Here is a 15,212-nt window from a genome sequence, read left to right as displayed (position 1 = left end):
TCCGGACCTAGAACTTCTCCAGAGAAACTCATGGGGTGCTGTCCACTCCTCTTCCTGTCTCTGTCCTCAGTTTTCCCAAAAGATGGCAGCAGTCAAAATATGTGCCCTTTTTGAATAGGGCATGGTTAGCTTCCACATTTTAATTATCTTCTTCTTTTTTTGGCCGCACTGCAGCTTGCAGGATCTTAGTTCCCCAATCAGAAATCGAACCTGGTCCCTTGGCAGTGAAAGCGTGGGGTCCTAACCGCTGAACCGCCAGGGAGTGCTCCTACGTTTTTGTAGAAGCAGACCATTCATAGGGTGTCATGGAGGCCTCGACTATGAAGTAGGCATGCTGGACTTCTGTTCTCCCCCTACTGATTTATGAACTGAGTCTCTGACTCAATTTCTCCACCTCTCCAGTGGGGGCAGTGATGGGAACAGCACTGGTGTCTAGAGATCCTCAAGCATATGGTAGATACTTCTGCAGTTGAGATTTTAAAGCAGCCAAAACTTTCACAGAAAAGAGCACCAAGACACCGTACTTGAGGAGAGACGTTGGCCAGTTCAACCTGCCATTCGGTTGATGAACCAGCACTTGGCACCAGAAGCAGCCTATTTCTGAAACAAGTTACACTTTCTTCAATATTTTATGCAAATACCGGTTTAATATAAAGAGTAGACTCCTCTTCCTTGCCCCCCCTTTTTTCCAACAGAAAAGTAATTTCTGAATTTCTAGAAAACTGATGAGAATCCCCTATGGCAAAAAGAAAATACTCATTTATAGTCATTTGTTCTGAAATATAAAGACGGACAGTGGTGCATTTTTCAATTAGCAATACCCAGGGACTCCTGGGTACTGGGGACTGCTCCTAAATCAGTGTATTTGTTGAAAGAACAATTCTCTTTCATGCTACTATTTTGCTTTCATTAATGAATTGCAGTTTTCAATCAAATATTAATAAGTATCTCCCATCAGCAGCACTCCCGAGCAGGAACACTCAGCATTTCCGGTCTCCATGCCTGTTGCTGGCTCAGCTGTTTATAGAATAAATAAAAACAAAATGAAATGAGAGATTGGCTGCTCTGAAAAGCACCTTTTAATACTAAACCAGGGTATAAACTAGTCAGTAGAAAAGGATTTAAATCAAACCACATGATTATGATAGGGGAGAGATGCCCTTGAGTCGTGCACATTTCCAGTTAGTAGCCCTGGGTCTCCAATAGGTGTCCAATGTCTTTCCTCCTCTACTGCCATGTCAGTAGTTGACATTCCTACCTGGCAGGTGTTACGCTGAGGTACCTCCAGGCTTGTTGATTCAGTATCCCTGCCCTACGTGAGAGTAGCTGCCAGAACTCACACTTATCAAGTCCTACGATACTTTCAGTTAGAATCACTGTTTAAAAAAGAAAAAATCATGACTTCCATATAGGCAGGAAAGACTGTTTTAAAGGCCCCATAGTTATTCACTGGCACCCAGATCTGTGCCGTGTTTTGAGACAGGACCTCCCATGCTGCCCTGTCCCCCAGGGAAACTGTCGTGTCTGCACGTGGACAGCACCTGCCAGGCCTGTTGAAATGACCCAACAGACGTCAGGACTCTGCTCACTTTACACCATGTGCCCACATCTGAACATGCATCTTCTCCTCTGGGGGCAGTAACCCATTCTGCCATTTTGGAAAACCTGGTTTGAAATGCTTTTCAGCCCCTCATGAGATATCAGATCTTTCTGCAATGGCAGATCTGCCTCTCAGGGCCCCCACGTGAGCCTTCACTGAGAAGCAGGCCAGATTCCACAAGCCCACCCATGGCAGGCCGAACAAGACGTCTGCTGTTAGAAGCACAGCCTCAGACTGCTCCACCAACACATCTCCTGGACAGTGTAACCTGAGCATGTCCGTTTCCTAAAATACAAACGTTCTCACCTGCAATCCCACGGTCAGATTGAATGACTTGGGTACGATCTGCCGGGCTTGCTACACCCTGGCAACGGAATATCTAACTCAGAGACAATGAAGGGGTTGATTTGGTTCTTCTTTCCCATGAACTGCAGTCAGATCTTCACTGCCATTTAAGGTAACTTTCTGCTTGTTTAAGAATATTCCAGCTGTGTTTATGATGTTCCAACATTCTCCTGCCAAAACCCTTGACAAAGGAATTGGCGATATTTTCAGGGATGTTGGTGAGCACAGTCAGGATGCAGCCATTATGTCCTCATTTGTTTTTATTACATCTGATCTGAAATGTGGGGGTAGGCTTTTGACTTTTAAAACATGTACAGGGAGAGGACTCAGTTTTGATCATGACATTTTAGTCATGTCCACGTAGTGCCCAAGCATTCAGATACATGGGAACCTGTGCCAAAGGCCTCCTGGGTTATTAGCTGCATCTTGTCATCCTACCCAGGTGGCTCAGTGGTAAAGAATCCACCTGCCAATGCGGGAGATGCAAGAGATGTGGGTTCACTCCCTGGGTCAGGAAGATCTGCTGGAGTAGGAAATGGCAACCCACTCCAGTATTCTTGCCTGGAGAATTCCATGGACAGAGGAGCCTGGCGGGTACAGTCCACAGGGTCACAGAGTCAGACGTGACTGACTGAGCACGCAGTCATCCTATTCTGGATACTCTTCCAGTCTCATCTCAGGGGTGAGATTTTGCCAACTCTGAAGTCCTAGCCTTCCCTCAATCTCGGGAGCCATGAATGAATGATCTCTCCATGCCAGTTTTAAATAAACAAACCTGACCTTGGGGTTGTGCATCATAGTATTAATTCTGATGCTCCAGTGTTTTACTCATGGAGTAGTTTAAATCCTGCTCAGAAGATACAGAGAAGAAAACTGGCTGTGTTAAGATCTTCCTACAGCTGAAGAGGAATTTATAAACAGGTTTTCCATAAGCTGACATCTTCTCATGCCACACAAGTTATCTTAAATTATGCTTCCTTCAGTTGAAATAAAGTGGCTGTTGCTGCTCTTTCAAAGAAGCAGCAGAAAACAAGAGGCCTTGGCATCATTTTATGTGCTTTTAGAAGTGCTAGTGCCTCTGCTTTTTTCCTTTCTTTCTTTCTTCTGTCTCATTCTCTTTTTGGTACACAGCAAGAATTCATCTAGTTCTCTCAAAATTCCTTTGCACCCTAGAGAAAAGGTAGAACACCTGAGATAAGACATCCTTTCAATTGAAATGACAAGTGTAATAGACGGGGACCAAAACCCACTCGGCGACAGGGCTCTGTGCTCCCCTTAGATCCTGTCTGTAGGAGGAAATCACTCTGAGAAACCTTTCCCCAGTCAATCATTCATCTATTCCAGTGGCAGGAAGACAGCCTCACCGTCATAAGAGAAATCCAACTCCTTTTTTTTTTATTAGCAATCTCTGACACTCTGAAAGTGGAGACAATAAATAGTGGCAAGGTAAATTACAGGTTGGATACATTTACAGATGGAATTTTTGCCTTTATTTATTTATTTTTTGCTATTATGTATTTGGAAGCTTTAAGATATATAGGCTGTCTTACCCATCCTACCACCACCACCAAAAGTAGCTTCATTATCTTGGTACCAGTATTTTTTCCCCAAAATCTTAAGTTCTCTTGCATTTTGCCAGCTGTGCGACAGCCTAGAACAGTTGAGGGCTGACCCTGTAAAATCAGAGCACTTGTCCTGTTGAGACCCAGTGGACTCCACTGTACCCAGAAGCTCACTTGTAGAAAGAGAAGGGGGACAGTGCACCTAAGACATTTCTGTCCAGTGGAAAGTCATCTGATTGCCTTGTGGAAGAAGGCGCCATCCCATCTTGACCGTAGGCACTCGAGTGACCCTGTGTTAGTGAAAAGCCGCAGATGTGAGGGCTCACTCCAAAGCCAGTGGCTTCAGTGGTGCTGAAAACAAAATGAATCTAGTCACAGGACTACCCACACCCTCCTGTTTTAGAGACGTGGCAAAGGTTAACAAGCTACCAGCCCGTGGAACATCTGGTTCTGAAGTTGCTTGACTTTATCCAGAGCAGCAAACAGACACGTGCTCCCCTTTTATAAATGACACGGTCGTTTTTCTGCCTTAAGTAACTGAGCACAGCACAGAACGTGAAACTTGACAGAGCCCCTAGAAGACAGGTTTCCTCTCACTGCACTGCTGCCGACAGAATTAAAAGGTTAAGGAAGTCATCAGATTTGTCAGATCATTTTTTGGGAGGGGATGAGGACTGTATAATTAGAGGCATCAGTCAAGCTTTTAATTGCAGGTTTCATAGAGCAAAGGGCAATGAATGGTTCAAGTTTATAGAGAGATCACTTCATTGTTCTCTTGCTAGAGTTTTCTTTTGAGACCTGTTAATTGCTAGATCTTTCTCCTGAAGTTAACAAAAGTTCGCTTGCTCTGAAACTGTAGTAAATGCATATACTGTGCCTTATTGATTTTTGTTGACATTTTACATGTTTTTTTTATGCATTCTGAACCTCCGCTTGGACACTCAGTTTGGCACGTGCCCCCAAATAATAAAAGCAAAGTGAATGAAACAGAGTTAGCCCATGGTTTCAGATCTGCCTCCATTAGATGATTTCCTGTGCCTCTCCTGCAGTCTCCAGATAAGAAAGAAAAGTCTCCCGGTCTTATTTCCCCTGCTAATAGTGTCAGTGATAATCACAGTCTTCAAGAGATATTACTTTGAAACGGATGGTGAATTTGGGACTCTCTCATCTTGGAGCTGAGTACATTTCAGTATGGAGCCAGCAGAGGTCCCGCCGTAGGTCTCTCACGGCATTACACACATCATCTCATCTAGATGCCTTAGAGGAGGCCGCCCAGCTGCTTCTGTTGATGACAGAAACCACAGCCAGTATAGATAGAGGCACCACACTCAAACAGCGTCACCAGCTGCTGTAACGTCGGAAGAACTAAGAAATCGCGTGGCATTCTTAGTGAGCTAGACTGCAGGCTTCATTAGGACAGCTTAACGTAGAGGTGAATGAGATGAACCTCCCATGTACTAAGAGTTTTTGTGTATTAAAACTTACAGCATGATGCAAAAAAAAAAAAAAAAATGCATTGACTTTTTTTCATGACTGGATGTTGTTGTGCTTTGGGGGTGTGGGCAGGCATTGCTTTCTCTTATTGCTGTTGGATGAAAAAGTGCTAATACAGTATTGACTTGATAATCTCACCAGGTACACATGCAGAGCAAACAGAGAAAATGTATTCGATGGCCCCCACAGTGACTCCCATGCACCGAGCCATGCGCTGGTTGTTGAGATGTAGAGTTTTCTGCTTGGCTTCTTGGCCATAGAGGCACCCATCTCATGCAGTGGGTGCCAGAATTCCACTTTTGTGCACTCACTCTGAGATGACAGGCTTTGGCCCCTCAGTGTTTAGATCTGCTTCATTTGCAAATCTTTTTAAGTAGCAATAATAATAATGTTTTGAGGCAATTGAGTGGAACACTAAATTATTCTCTGATACCTAAGTTCAAACTGTGCAAGGCTAAAGAAGCTGAAAATCAATGCACTTTTAAAGTCATTAGAGATCATAAGTGAAATAGTCTGCATTGCTTTAGCTAAGCTTTTAGTGTGCTGTGGTATTATTATAAAATCAGCCTGAATCTGCATTAATTTCACAGTCTTTTTCTCTGAGAAGCCCAAGGGTGCCTGATAAATAAAATGTAAATTTTAGAAGGCAGTGTTTTTATTAGTGGAAAGGGCAGTGAGCCATGTAGTTGGAGCGGTGACCTGCATGGTAGCTGACACTGCTACAAGGAGTCCTATGGATGCTAGTTATTTTACAGCTGGAAAAAAAAAAAAAAGAAAAAATAGCCAAGGAGGGTTCAGTGGGCCTCAGGGGAGTCATTCAGAGAAATGTGCCTTGTCTTGTGTATGTTCCACTTGAGGTCCAGTCTCTGATGGAAACCGCAAGTTGCAACTTTCAGAAGTCATGAAGATTTGATACAAATAACAAATCCAATGCACATGTTTACATTTTACTTTCTATGCACTGTTGAATATTCCCAGAGTAATGGCGCATTTGTTAATAGGGGGTTTGTTTTTGTTCATCATTAACAGTTACTAAGTAGTTCGTACAGGATTTGGGTATATTTATTTGCATTTAAGTAACATGAATGTGTATTTATACATATATCTAATTTTTAAACCACCCAGAAAAGATGAAGTATATTTATTTGCTGACATTTCAAGCTATTGGAATCTCTTTGCTAATTTGCCCTGGGTGTGAGGATTTTATTATTGGCTGCTTAAAAATCAAGGCTCCCATTTGAAATATAGAACCAGAGTGGGTGGATGCCCTCAGTCAAGATAGTCAGCCAAGGAGAAAATGTAAAATTGCAACTCTGTATTTTAGAAAATGCAAAGTAGGTCTTGCGCATTTCAAACCTGTGGCTAAAAAAACTTAAAAATTAAAAAAAAAGAGTACCCAGCCTCCTTTCCCTGGACTGCGTTCTAAAAATAAATAAACTAATCCATCAGTAAATCTCTCTGCTTTGGTCAGATTAGCAAGTCAGCACTGTAAGTAAAAAAGCAACATGAGATTAAAACCAAAGAGAGAAGTTGTTGAGTTTATGTACTACTGAGAACAGTGTCGTCCTGTGGCAGTTCTCGTAGACTGTGTTGGTTTAACAAGCGTCCAAACCTTTTGTCTTGTTGTTTTTGTCTTTCCTGCTCCCTGTCCCCTTGTTTCCCACAGGCTGTGCGTTTGTCACGTTTTCTACAAGGGCAATGGCACAGAATGCAATCAAAGCCATGCACCAGTCTCAGACCATGGAGGTACTGTATCATCTGCCCGCTCTTCGTTTTCTTTGTGCAAATGCTGGGGGATGGAAAGCGACTCTCTCCTGTGTGGATTGTTCACATGACAATCACAGATGTAAACTTTCACCACCTTTCTCTTCATTCATTCATACTCCCCCTCCCTTAATCTCTCTCCCCCCGCCCCCCTTTCTTCTCCCTCCCGCTCGCTCTCCTCTCTGAGTTTCTCCCCTAATGACTGGAAACACACCTAGTAAAACCTTCCACTTGCTCTGCATTCTTTGCTGAGCCTTCTGTGGCGGTGGCCCAGGTCCTGCTGTGTAAAGTTCATGATGCCATTTAACCCGGGCATCTTTGTGCCCCTCAGGGAACAAGTCCATTGGCCAGCCGCCAGGGTGGGATGGGTTGAACGCTAACAGCCCCCATTCCAAATTGCAGTGGGCCCCGTGCTCAGTCACAGCGTTCTTTCATTTCTTTTTGTCTTCTTTTTAAATGTGAGGTCAAGTGACCTTTAATCAAGACAAACAGAATTGTTTTGGCATCAGCAGTGTCGGAGAAAGTTAAGACTTCTCCTACAAGATGAAACCAGCGCAAATGTTCATGTATGAGAGCCACCCACCCCCAAAATTAGATTTGCCCCCTTGCTAAAAAAAAAATAAGAACAGTAACCAAGAAACTCGAAGGCTCCAATGTGATCTCCTAACGAGAGACACAGTGGCTTTGGGGGAAGAGAAATACGCTGGCATGGGCCCACAAATGTAGACGACGGCTCTGTCCTTTGAGTCTGTGATTCGGGTCATGGCCTTTCAGGATTTTGCACAAAAGCATTCCAAGAGTGATATGCAGTTCCTTACTCTGTATTGTCTGATAGAATCCTTTGGGAGTGCATGTTCTGCTGTATCATGTGAACTGTATCTTTGTGTATGGGTGATCTTTTCTGGAGGTGGCTTTGTACTATTACCTCAAGTTATGTTTTTCATCTTTTGAAAGAAAAAAAGAATTTTTTTTTTTTTTCAGTTTTATTTAACGTGCCAAAAGTTCTCTATTGTTTGAGCTTCTTTTTTGCCTCCACTTTTGCGGGGGGTTTTAATTTTTTTGTTGTTCGGTTTTTTTGTTTTCTTTTTTTTGGCCATGCTGCATCTCCCGAAGCATGCCGGGAGCTCAGTGATCTTTCTGAGTCTTGTTCTGTGGGCAGACTTTTTCTAGGGAGCAGAAGGGTGGGTGGAAGTGTGGGGGACGAGAGTGTGCATGGCATTGTCATTCAGTGTTTACTCTACTTTTCTGAGTTTTGATAGCATTGCAAAGCCTATTGTCTTTTTCAGACTTCCTTTTGACTTCAGTATTCCTAACATACCTTATATAATCACTGTGTTTTCCTTTCAGTGCAATGCATTTTTAAGGCACTCACACCCCCCTACGTGAAGGCAAGCTCAGGTGAAAGTCGGCCACAATAAGAGAGAATTAGCGGGATTTGAAATATCTAGGAATCCAGTCTCAAACAACAAGCAGTTACACATGTGATCATGTGTTTGTTCCCCTCCCACCCTCGTCCCCCGCCCTTCTCTTACCTTGGGCAGCTCCACTGCGGTGGATCAGCCTGGTTTCCAGCTGCAGATCAGCCTGGAAATGAAAACAAAAGGACTGTTAAGAAAAAGAAAGTCTTGATATACATGTGTTTTACTCTTAAACATTTTTATTTCCTGTGATGGAGTGATCTGTTCCTGATGGGTCTCACCTTAGATTATTTTTTTCACCCCAGCTATTTCAGCCCTGTTGGAAACACTTGCCGCCCCAGTACCCTCACCCAGGGCTCCCGACCCGAATGGGAGGACTGTGTTCTGTACGTCCCTACGGACGGAGAACACGAGAAAATACAGCAGAACTGGGTATGAACCCAAACCAAAAAAATAACAAGCTCTCAGAAGGAAAAGAATTTGCTATAGAGAATGGGGCGTATTTATTCTTCAGAAGTCGTTGATCCTTTGTTAATATCACTCTTATCAGAAATCAGATCTGATGCACTTGTTTTTAAATATGGACATCCATGCTTAATCAGAGAGGCCCTTAGACACTTAAATTTATTGTTTAATTCAAAAATATTGACATTTAAATGGAAGATTATTATGCAGTCTCATTAGAGTTGTATAACTGAAGTTTGTTTTCTTTTTTTTTTTAATTAATCGCATTATTTTTAGGACTCTGGCTCACATCTTCAACCAAGATGTATGATCTAAGAGATACGAATTCAAAATGACGTGACTGTTAAAGTTTAACTGAACATATTCTTTAAAGAAAAAGAAGTCATTAATTTTATATGGTACCTTGATTTTTCCCACCTTCCTCCAATCTCTGCCCACCCTCTTTTTCCCTTTCATAATTTATACAAGTCATTTTTTGAGCTATAATCATTGGCCTGATTTTCTGCTTTTATATCATTTTCTGGTATTTAAGGAAGAAAAAAAGTCAACCATAAGAGAACTGTTAGGAGGAGATGCTATAATTTGTTACAGAATGAATTTGATAGAATAACAACCCTTTCCATGCAAAACCCTTGCTCTCTGTAATTTCCATCTTCAGAGTGGTTTTGCTCTCTTTAAAATGATGAAGCACTAAAATACAGAGCAGACAAAGAAAAATAGAGTAGAGATTTTTTTTTTCTAATGGTTACTTTTATTTAGTTTATTGACTCTTAACATCCTGGGTTGTGACTGTGACCCCCAGAGCTGAAGATCAATCCACTGGAGGTTCAACAGCCCGTCACCTCACTTTTCCCACATTTTGGGGGTTAATAACGGGCATGATTGCCTCATCTATGCATAGCTCCATCCCCAGGAACTACCCAAGGTGACAAGAAAAAAAATGCAACTTTGTTTTCTAAGAGAAAGAAAAATTAACCCAAAGGGAAGGGGAAAGCTCATTTAAATAGGAATATTAAATTTCTGACAGAAGAGAGAGGTCTGTTATCATGCTGAGTTTCAATAAAAGTTTGTTGTTTTTTTTTTAATCACTTGGGTAGAATTAACTTCTTTTTTCTCAGCAAAATTTCACAGCTTTAATTGTGATGGAATGTGTAGTAAGCTGTATGGAGAGGGAAACCAATTGGTTTCCACTGAGTGTTTACCAAGTGGCGAATGTTGAAAAGTGATCTTAAAAGGAAGTCCTCCTGCCTGGGGTGTTAGGCCCTTACTTTCCCTAAGGACCACCTCCATCTCAAAGATGCTGGTCCTGTTATATAACCTATGGCCATTTCTCACTCACTACCCCTGATCCTGCCTTTTAAAGGAAATGAACATGGAAAGAAGCTCCTAGAACAGCAAGATTGATTAGGAAAAGAAGCCAAGTAGAAATCTCCACCTCCCATTTGAAATCTCCACCTCCCTGGACTAGAACACAATCCTGATAGTTCGTTTTTGATTTGCAGTAACCTGGGATTAGTGATAGATTAGATGTGGTAGAGAAGGAGGAGACCTTTCTAAAAACATGGGGACAGGGACATGGGTTCATGCCTGCGTTCCCTGAATATCTCCTTCCTTCATCCACGTTCCTAAAAATGAAACCCACTGCTCCCGATTACATTACTGGGTCGATGTAATTCCCACCATTCCAAAGTTAAAAAATGCTTAACTGAGCATTGGAAAGAGTGAACAAAAAAGAAAAAAAGACGTGAATGACAGGCACTCTCACTCCCATTACGTCTCCCCCTCTTCGTGCCCAGGTTACACATAGCAACAGACAGACACACCACGACAAGTCCATCTTTCAGACAAATGAACCATGAAGCTTAATTAAGGGCCAGTGATCAGGTCTCTTGTCCCTGAGGAGGTCCTGGGATGGTGGAAGGAAGACCCCTGAAGAGAGAAGGCGAGGCAGTGTAATAAGCAGATCACGAGAGCAGAATGGCTTCTTCAAGCACCAGAGCCCCAGAGACACCAGTGACAGACCCTGGAATAATATTCTGTTGATGGTGCTATTCAGAGAAGACGAAGGACCATCAAACCACTTAAAAACCAGCCCGGCTCGGCCCCTCTGCTGCAGTCATTCAGAAAGCTAGGCCCCACACTGACTGAGTGTCCCGAGCCCAGTGGACCAGGCTGTAACCCCCTCTTCACTTTCCGCTGTGTCTGACCACAGGGCTGCTCTTCACCGATCGTGGTGAAGTTCGCGGATACGCAGAAGGACAAGGAGCAAAGGCGCCTCCAGCAGCAACTGGCGCAGCAGATGCAGCAGCTCAACACTGCCACCTGGGGGAACCTGACGGGTCTGGGCGGCCTCACCCCGCAGTACCTGGCGGTAAGTTCCTGGGGGTGGGGACGTGGGGTCCCCAGGAGGAGAGAGAGAGCCCCGCCCCTGGAACTCTTCCAGACTCCTGTTCCCTCAGTACACCAAAAGCTCAGCCTCGGGACGCTGTGAATGCCAGGAAATTCTTGGCCTCGATGCAGAGTTTTTCCAGGTGAAATTGATGAGCATAACGATGGACCCTTCGGTCTAGCTAGATGTAGGCTGAGCTGGGCTCCACAAGGCTGGGTGTTAACCAGTGTTCCAGCATCAACTCCTGCATCAGGAGGGGTGCGGCATGCTCCCCGCACCGTGATTTAAGGTCCCCAGGCAGCCGTGGTCTGCCCGCTCTCTATGCCCGGGGCAGGGTGTTCTTTGGCAGGACTTAGGAGGGAGGCCTCGTGGAACTGTCCTTCACTGGGTCTTCCCAGAGGAGGGATGTTGATTCAGTTCAGATGTTCCTTTATCTGTTGGAAACCCGAAACTCAGATCCCGTTTCAGGACGAATAGCCCCTGTTCTTCCAGCCATCCCTTACAGTTCATTGTTGCTAAACTTTCACCTCCTTTTTTGTTTATTTGCACCTTTGTGCTGCCCATTTCACTTTGCCACTGTCTTTATTAAAATGCCAGAGTCAAAACCTAGGACCGTTCCCCTGGTAAGATCGAAACAGCATGAGGAGCGAGCCCTAGTGTGAGCTTCAAAGCATCTGAACGTAGCTTGAAAGTGGTGGAAGGCAGCTCACACTCCCCTAAGGTTTCGCTTGCTTTTGCTTGATCTAGTGCCGAACCATGCTTCTCTACCCCCTTTCCTGCCGGGCTACACATTAATTAATGTAATTTTATATTGTGCATTTGGGCCTTTGATTCTAGCCGCTGTCTGTCCGTGTATGTGTGTCCTCATTCTGTCCTGACCTTTGAACTGTTGCCCTCAGTATAGTATGACCCATGAGCTGTCCTTTGTAGCAGAACCCATACTGTTGTGCAAAACAGCCCTCCCTCTAACCTTGAAAGGTGATCCCCCTGCTGCAGGTGAGGGAAAGGAGAGGCTTAAAGAGGTTTTGTTACTTCCCCCAAGGTCATGGCGCTGGTGGTCAGGCAGGATTTCACCCCTCTGTGTGCTCTCTCCATCCAGCCTGGCTGCTTCTCCAAGGAGTTGTGACTCATATTCCCCTTTTATTTTAATATTTACTTGTTTGGCCGCGTTGGGTCTTAGTCGAGGTTTGTGGGGTCTTCGTTGTTATCACGCAGTGTTTTTCATCGCCGCACACAGGCTCTCCAGTTGCGGTGCTCAGGCTTAGTTGCTCCATGCAGGTGGGATTGTAGTTTCCAGATCAGAGATCACACCTGCATCTCCTGCATTGCAAGGCAGACTCTCAACCACTGGACCACCAGGGCAGTCCCTGATAATCCTCCTTTACCCACCCTCAGGCCTGTCAGGGTCTGACGAGCAGTAACTACTCATGACACGTCTGCGTGTCTTGCGGGAGAAGCATGCCTCTCCTGCCTTCCCCTGAATCACTGATAGAAGCAGTAACCGAGTTTGCTGTCACCTTCTAGCCAGTTTTCCATCTTATCCACAGGGACCCCGTGTGAAATTTCCTCATGTCTTGCCGAAGTAAAATTGGTGAAATAAAATATAAAATAATCTATAATTTATATAGTTATGTATTTATATATCAATTATGTATTTATATATTAAATATGAAATAAAATATAAAAATTTTTTGTTGCTGAAATAAAAAATAAAAACAAGGTTTTCTATCATAGGTTGATGGCAAGCTCACCTTTTCAGAGTTTTTAAGGATCCAGCTTTGTGTTCCACTGTTTCCAGGAGCCAGGACCCCTGTGCCTGTCCCAGTCTTCTGGCCCCACCACCCAGCACCTGTTTTTTTGTGTTGAGGGTAGATTCTGACTCTGGCTCACCAGAGTGTGGTTGTCAGTGGAAAGAATCCTCGGGTTAATGACCCTCCAGGTATTGCAACTTCCTCCAGTAGAAATTATTAATCCCTCAAAGTATCTTCAAAGCTAATTTAATTTGACTAAACTTCAGTTTTTAAAACATGGTACAGAGCTGCATTCTCTTGCAACCACAAGAGAATGGGAAACCTGAGAAATCAAACCAAGAGAAGGGATTTCTCTCAGTCAAAGCGAATCATCCCTGGCTTCCCCTCTTCCTCACTCTGTGTCTGTGTCTGTCTGATATCTAGGTATCTGTTACACCGAATCCAGAAGGATGAGTGAAAGGTGTATTCCTGTTTCTGATAACTGCTCACATTAATCCCCATAGTATCGTTGCAACTAGGACTTGGGTAGAATGGAGTCAGCTGCTGGATGCCCGTTTGTGAGTCCCGTACCATGGTGGAGTCTCCTCCTCCTAGAGCAGAGGAAACCGACACTTAACCTGCCCGAGTGGCAGCACTCTCCGTTAGGCTGCGCAGAGCTCCAAGTGAATGATGAGAGCCTATTTTGTAAATAGTGAATTCTTCTGGTTCCTCCTCAGCTCATAGAACTGTGGCAGTTTTTTAATAATAGATTTGGTGAGTCTATGCTTTTGACATCCATGGACTTCTGAGTATAGGAGACGGCCCCACACCCGCTCCAGGGTACAGACTGTGGCTATACTGATCTACCAGAAGGAGGGTATCAGTAAGTCCAGTCACACACTTAGTGCAGCACCTAAGTGAAAGCCACTCAGTCGTGTCTTTGCAACCCCATGGACTGTAGCCCGCCAGGCTCCTCTGTTCATGGAATTCTCCAGGCAAGAATACTGGAGTGGGTTGATATTTCCTTCTCCAGGGGATCTTCCCGACCCAGGGATCAAATCCGGTTTCCCTGCACTGCAGTCAGGTCTTTACCCTCTGAGCCACCAGAGAAACCCTAAGTTAACCTGTAATTCAACTTACTGGGACAAGTAAAGGCGTGCTTTCAAATGGTGATCACACGCCTTACCTTGTGCTGCCCGCTGTTTCTGCGTGCGGGATAAATGTACTTCTGGAAGCTCCCGAGACAAAATGCAGAGACCTTTTCACAGCTGTCTTCATTTCTTTTTAGAAGATGCTAATATATTTCTAATAATAGCGTCAGGATATATAGCACCAGATAGTTCTAAGTTTTGACAAATAGTATGTTCCTCTGTGCCCACAAAGTCCACCTTAAAATGGTTGACCATTGTCTTTATCCTACAGTTATGACTGTAGCTTTGGAGCTGTGAATAGATACATTTATCTCTGTAGGTATCTCAGCGGTTTCTCTGTTAGTCCAGGAGTCGGGGAATCTGTGCATTCCTAATGAAGGTTGTAGGACAGGGAGCTGTGAAGGAAAGCGGAGGAGACCCAGGGTTGGACCCTGATTGACAGAGATGAGTTACGAGAACTACTAAGCTCCAGAGAGATAGCATTAGTCACGCCATGTTGGATTCCATAGATTTAACACCTGGTTGTTAAAAATTGTAAATTGATGAATTGTTTAAGGCAGTGACGTTATTGAGTCTCCCGGTGTCTGGTTACTTAATAGAGATTAGACATTAATATGGATTTATGGCTCCAACACTGGGAACCTTTAGCTGGTTAAGAGGCAGCAGTAGCTGACTATTTGAATGTAAAGGGAACTGGATGTGCCCCTGTGGACGTGGCAAGTTCCTTTGTCCTGAGCTGCCTTTCTTTTTGACAGGATGTTTCTCTGTTTTTGGTGTTTTTTTTTTTTTTTTTTTTTTCAGCTTCTGCAGCAGGCCACCTCCTCCAGCAACCTGGGTGCATTCAGTGGCATTCAGCAGATGGCGGGTAAGTCATGAGGCCTGCCTGGCCTTTGGACCGCTCTGTTGTCTGAATTTGGGATGGGTTCAGAGGGTGAAGAAGATGGGGGAAAGAACCACAAACCTGTCCTGTTGGCTTAGGTGTTACACCTTAGAGTAAGCTGCTCAGAAGTTGATTTTCTATCCCTGGCATCTCCAACAGTTCTATAACAAGAAAACTGGGGGCTGAGAATTCCTGCATAGTACCCTCGAGAAAGTGGAAAGTGTTAGTCACTCAGTTGTGTCTGTTTGCGACCCCATGGACTGTAGCCCACCAGGCACTTCTGTCCATGGGATTCTCCAGGCAAGCATACTGGAGTGGGTTGCCATTTCCTTCTCCAGGGGATCTTCTGGACCCAGAGATCGAACCCAGGTCCTCCCACATTGCAGGCAGATTCTTTTACCCTCCAGAGTTGTG

General features: G+C 44.2%; 1 protein-coding gene across 5 annotated transcripts in view; it reads left to right on the top strand.

Moving 5' to 3' along the window:
• CELF2 (CUGBP Elav-like family member 2) overlaps positions 1-15,212 on the top strand; it is a 557,440-nt gene that overhangs the window by 496,497 nt on the left and 45,731 nt on the right. For all 5 annotated transcript variants that reach the window (NM_001428342.1, NM_001428341.1, NM_001428339.1 and 2 more), the window contains 3 exons: positions 6,668-6,747; positions 10,861-11,019; positions 14,720-14,783. In NM_001428342.1, coding sequence (NP_001415271.1) covers positions 6,668-6,747; positions 10,861-11,019; positions 14,720-14,783 — 303 coding nt within the window. The remainder of the gene's footprint in view (positions 1-6,667; positions 6,748-10,860; positions 11,020-14,719; positions 14,784-15,212) is intronic.

The sequence above is a fragment of the Bos taurus genome, chromosome 13 (genome assembly GCF_002263795.3).
Source record: "Bos taurus isolate L1 Dominette 01449 registration number 42190680 breed Hereford chromosome 13, ARS-UCD2.0, whole genome shotgun sequence".
NCBI lineage: Eukaryota > Metazoa > Chordata > Mammalia > Artiodactyla > Bovidae > Bos > Bos taurus.
This window is presented reverse-complemented; position numbering and strand designations above follow the sequence as displayed.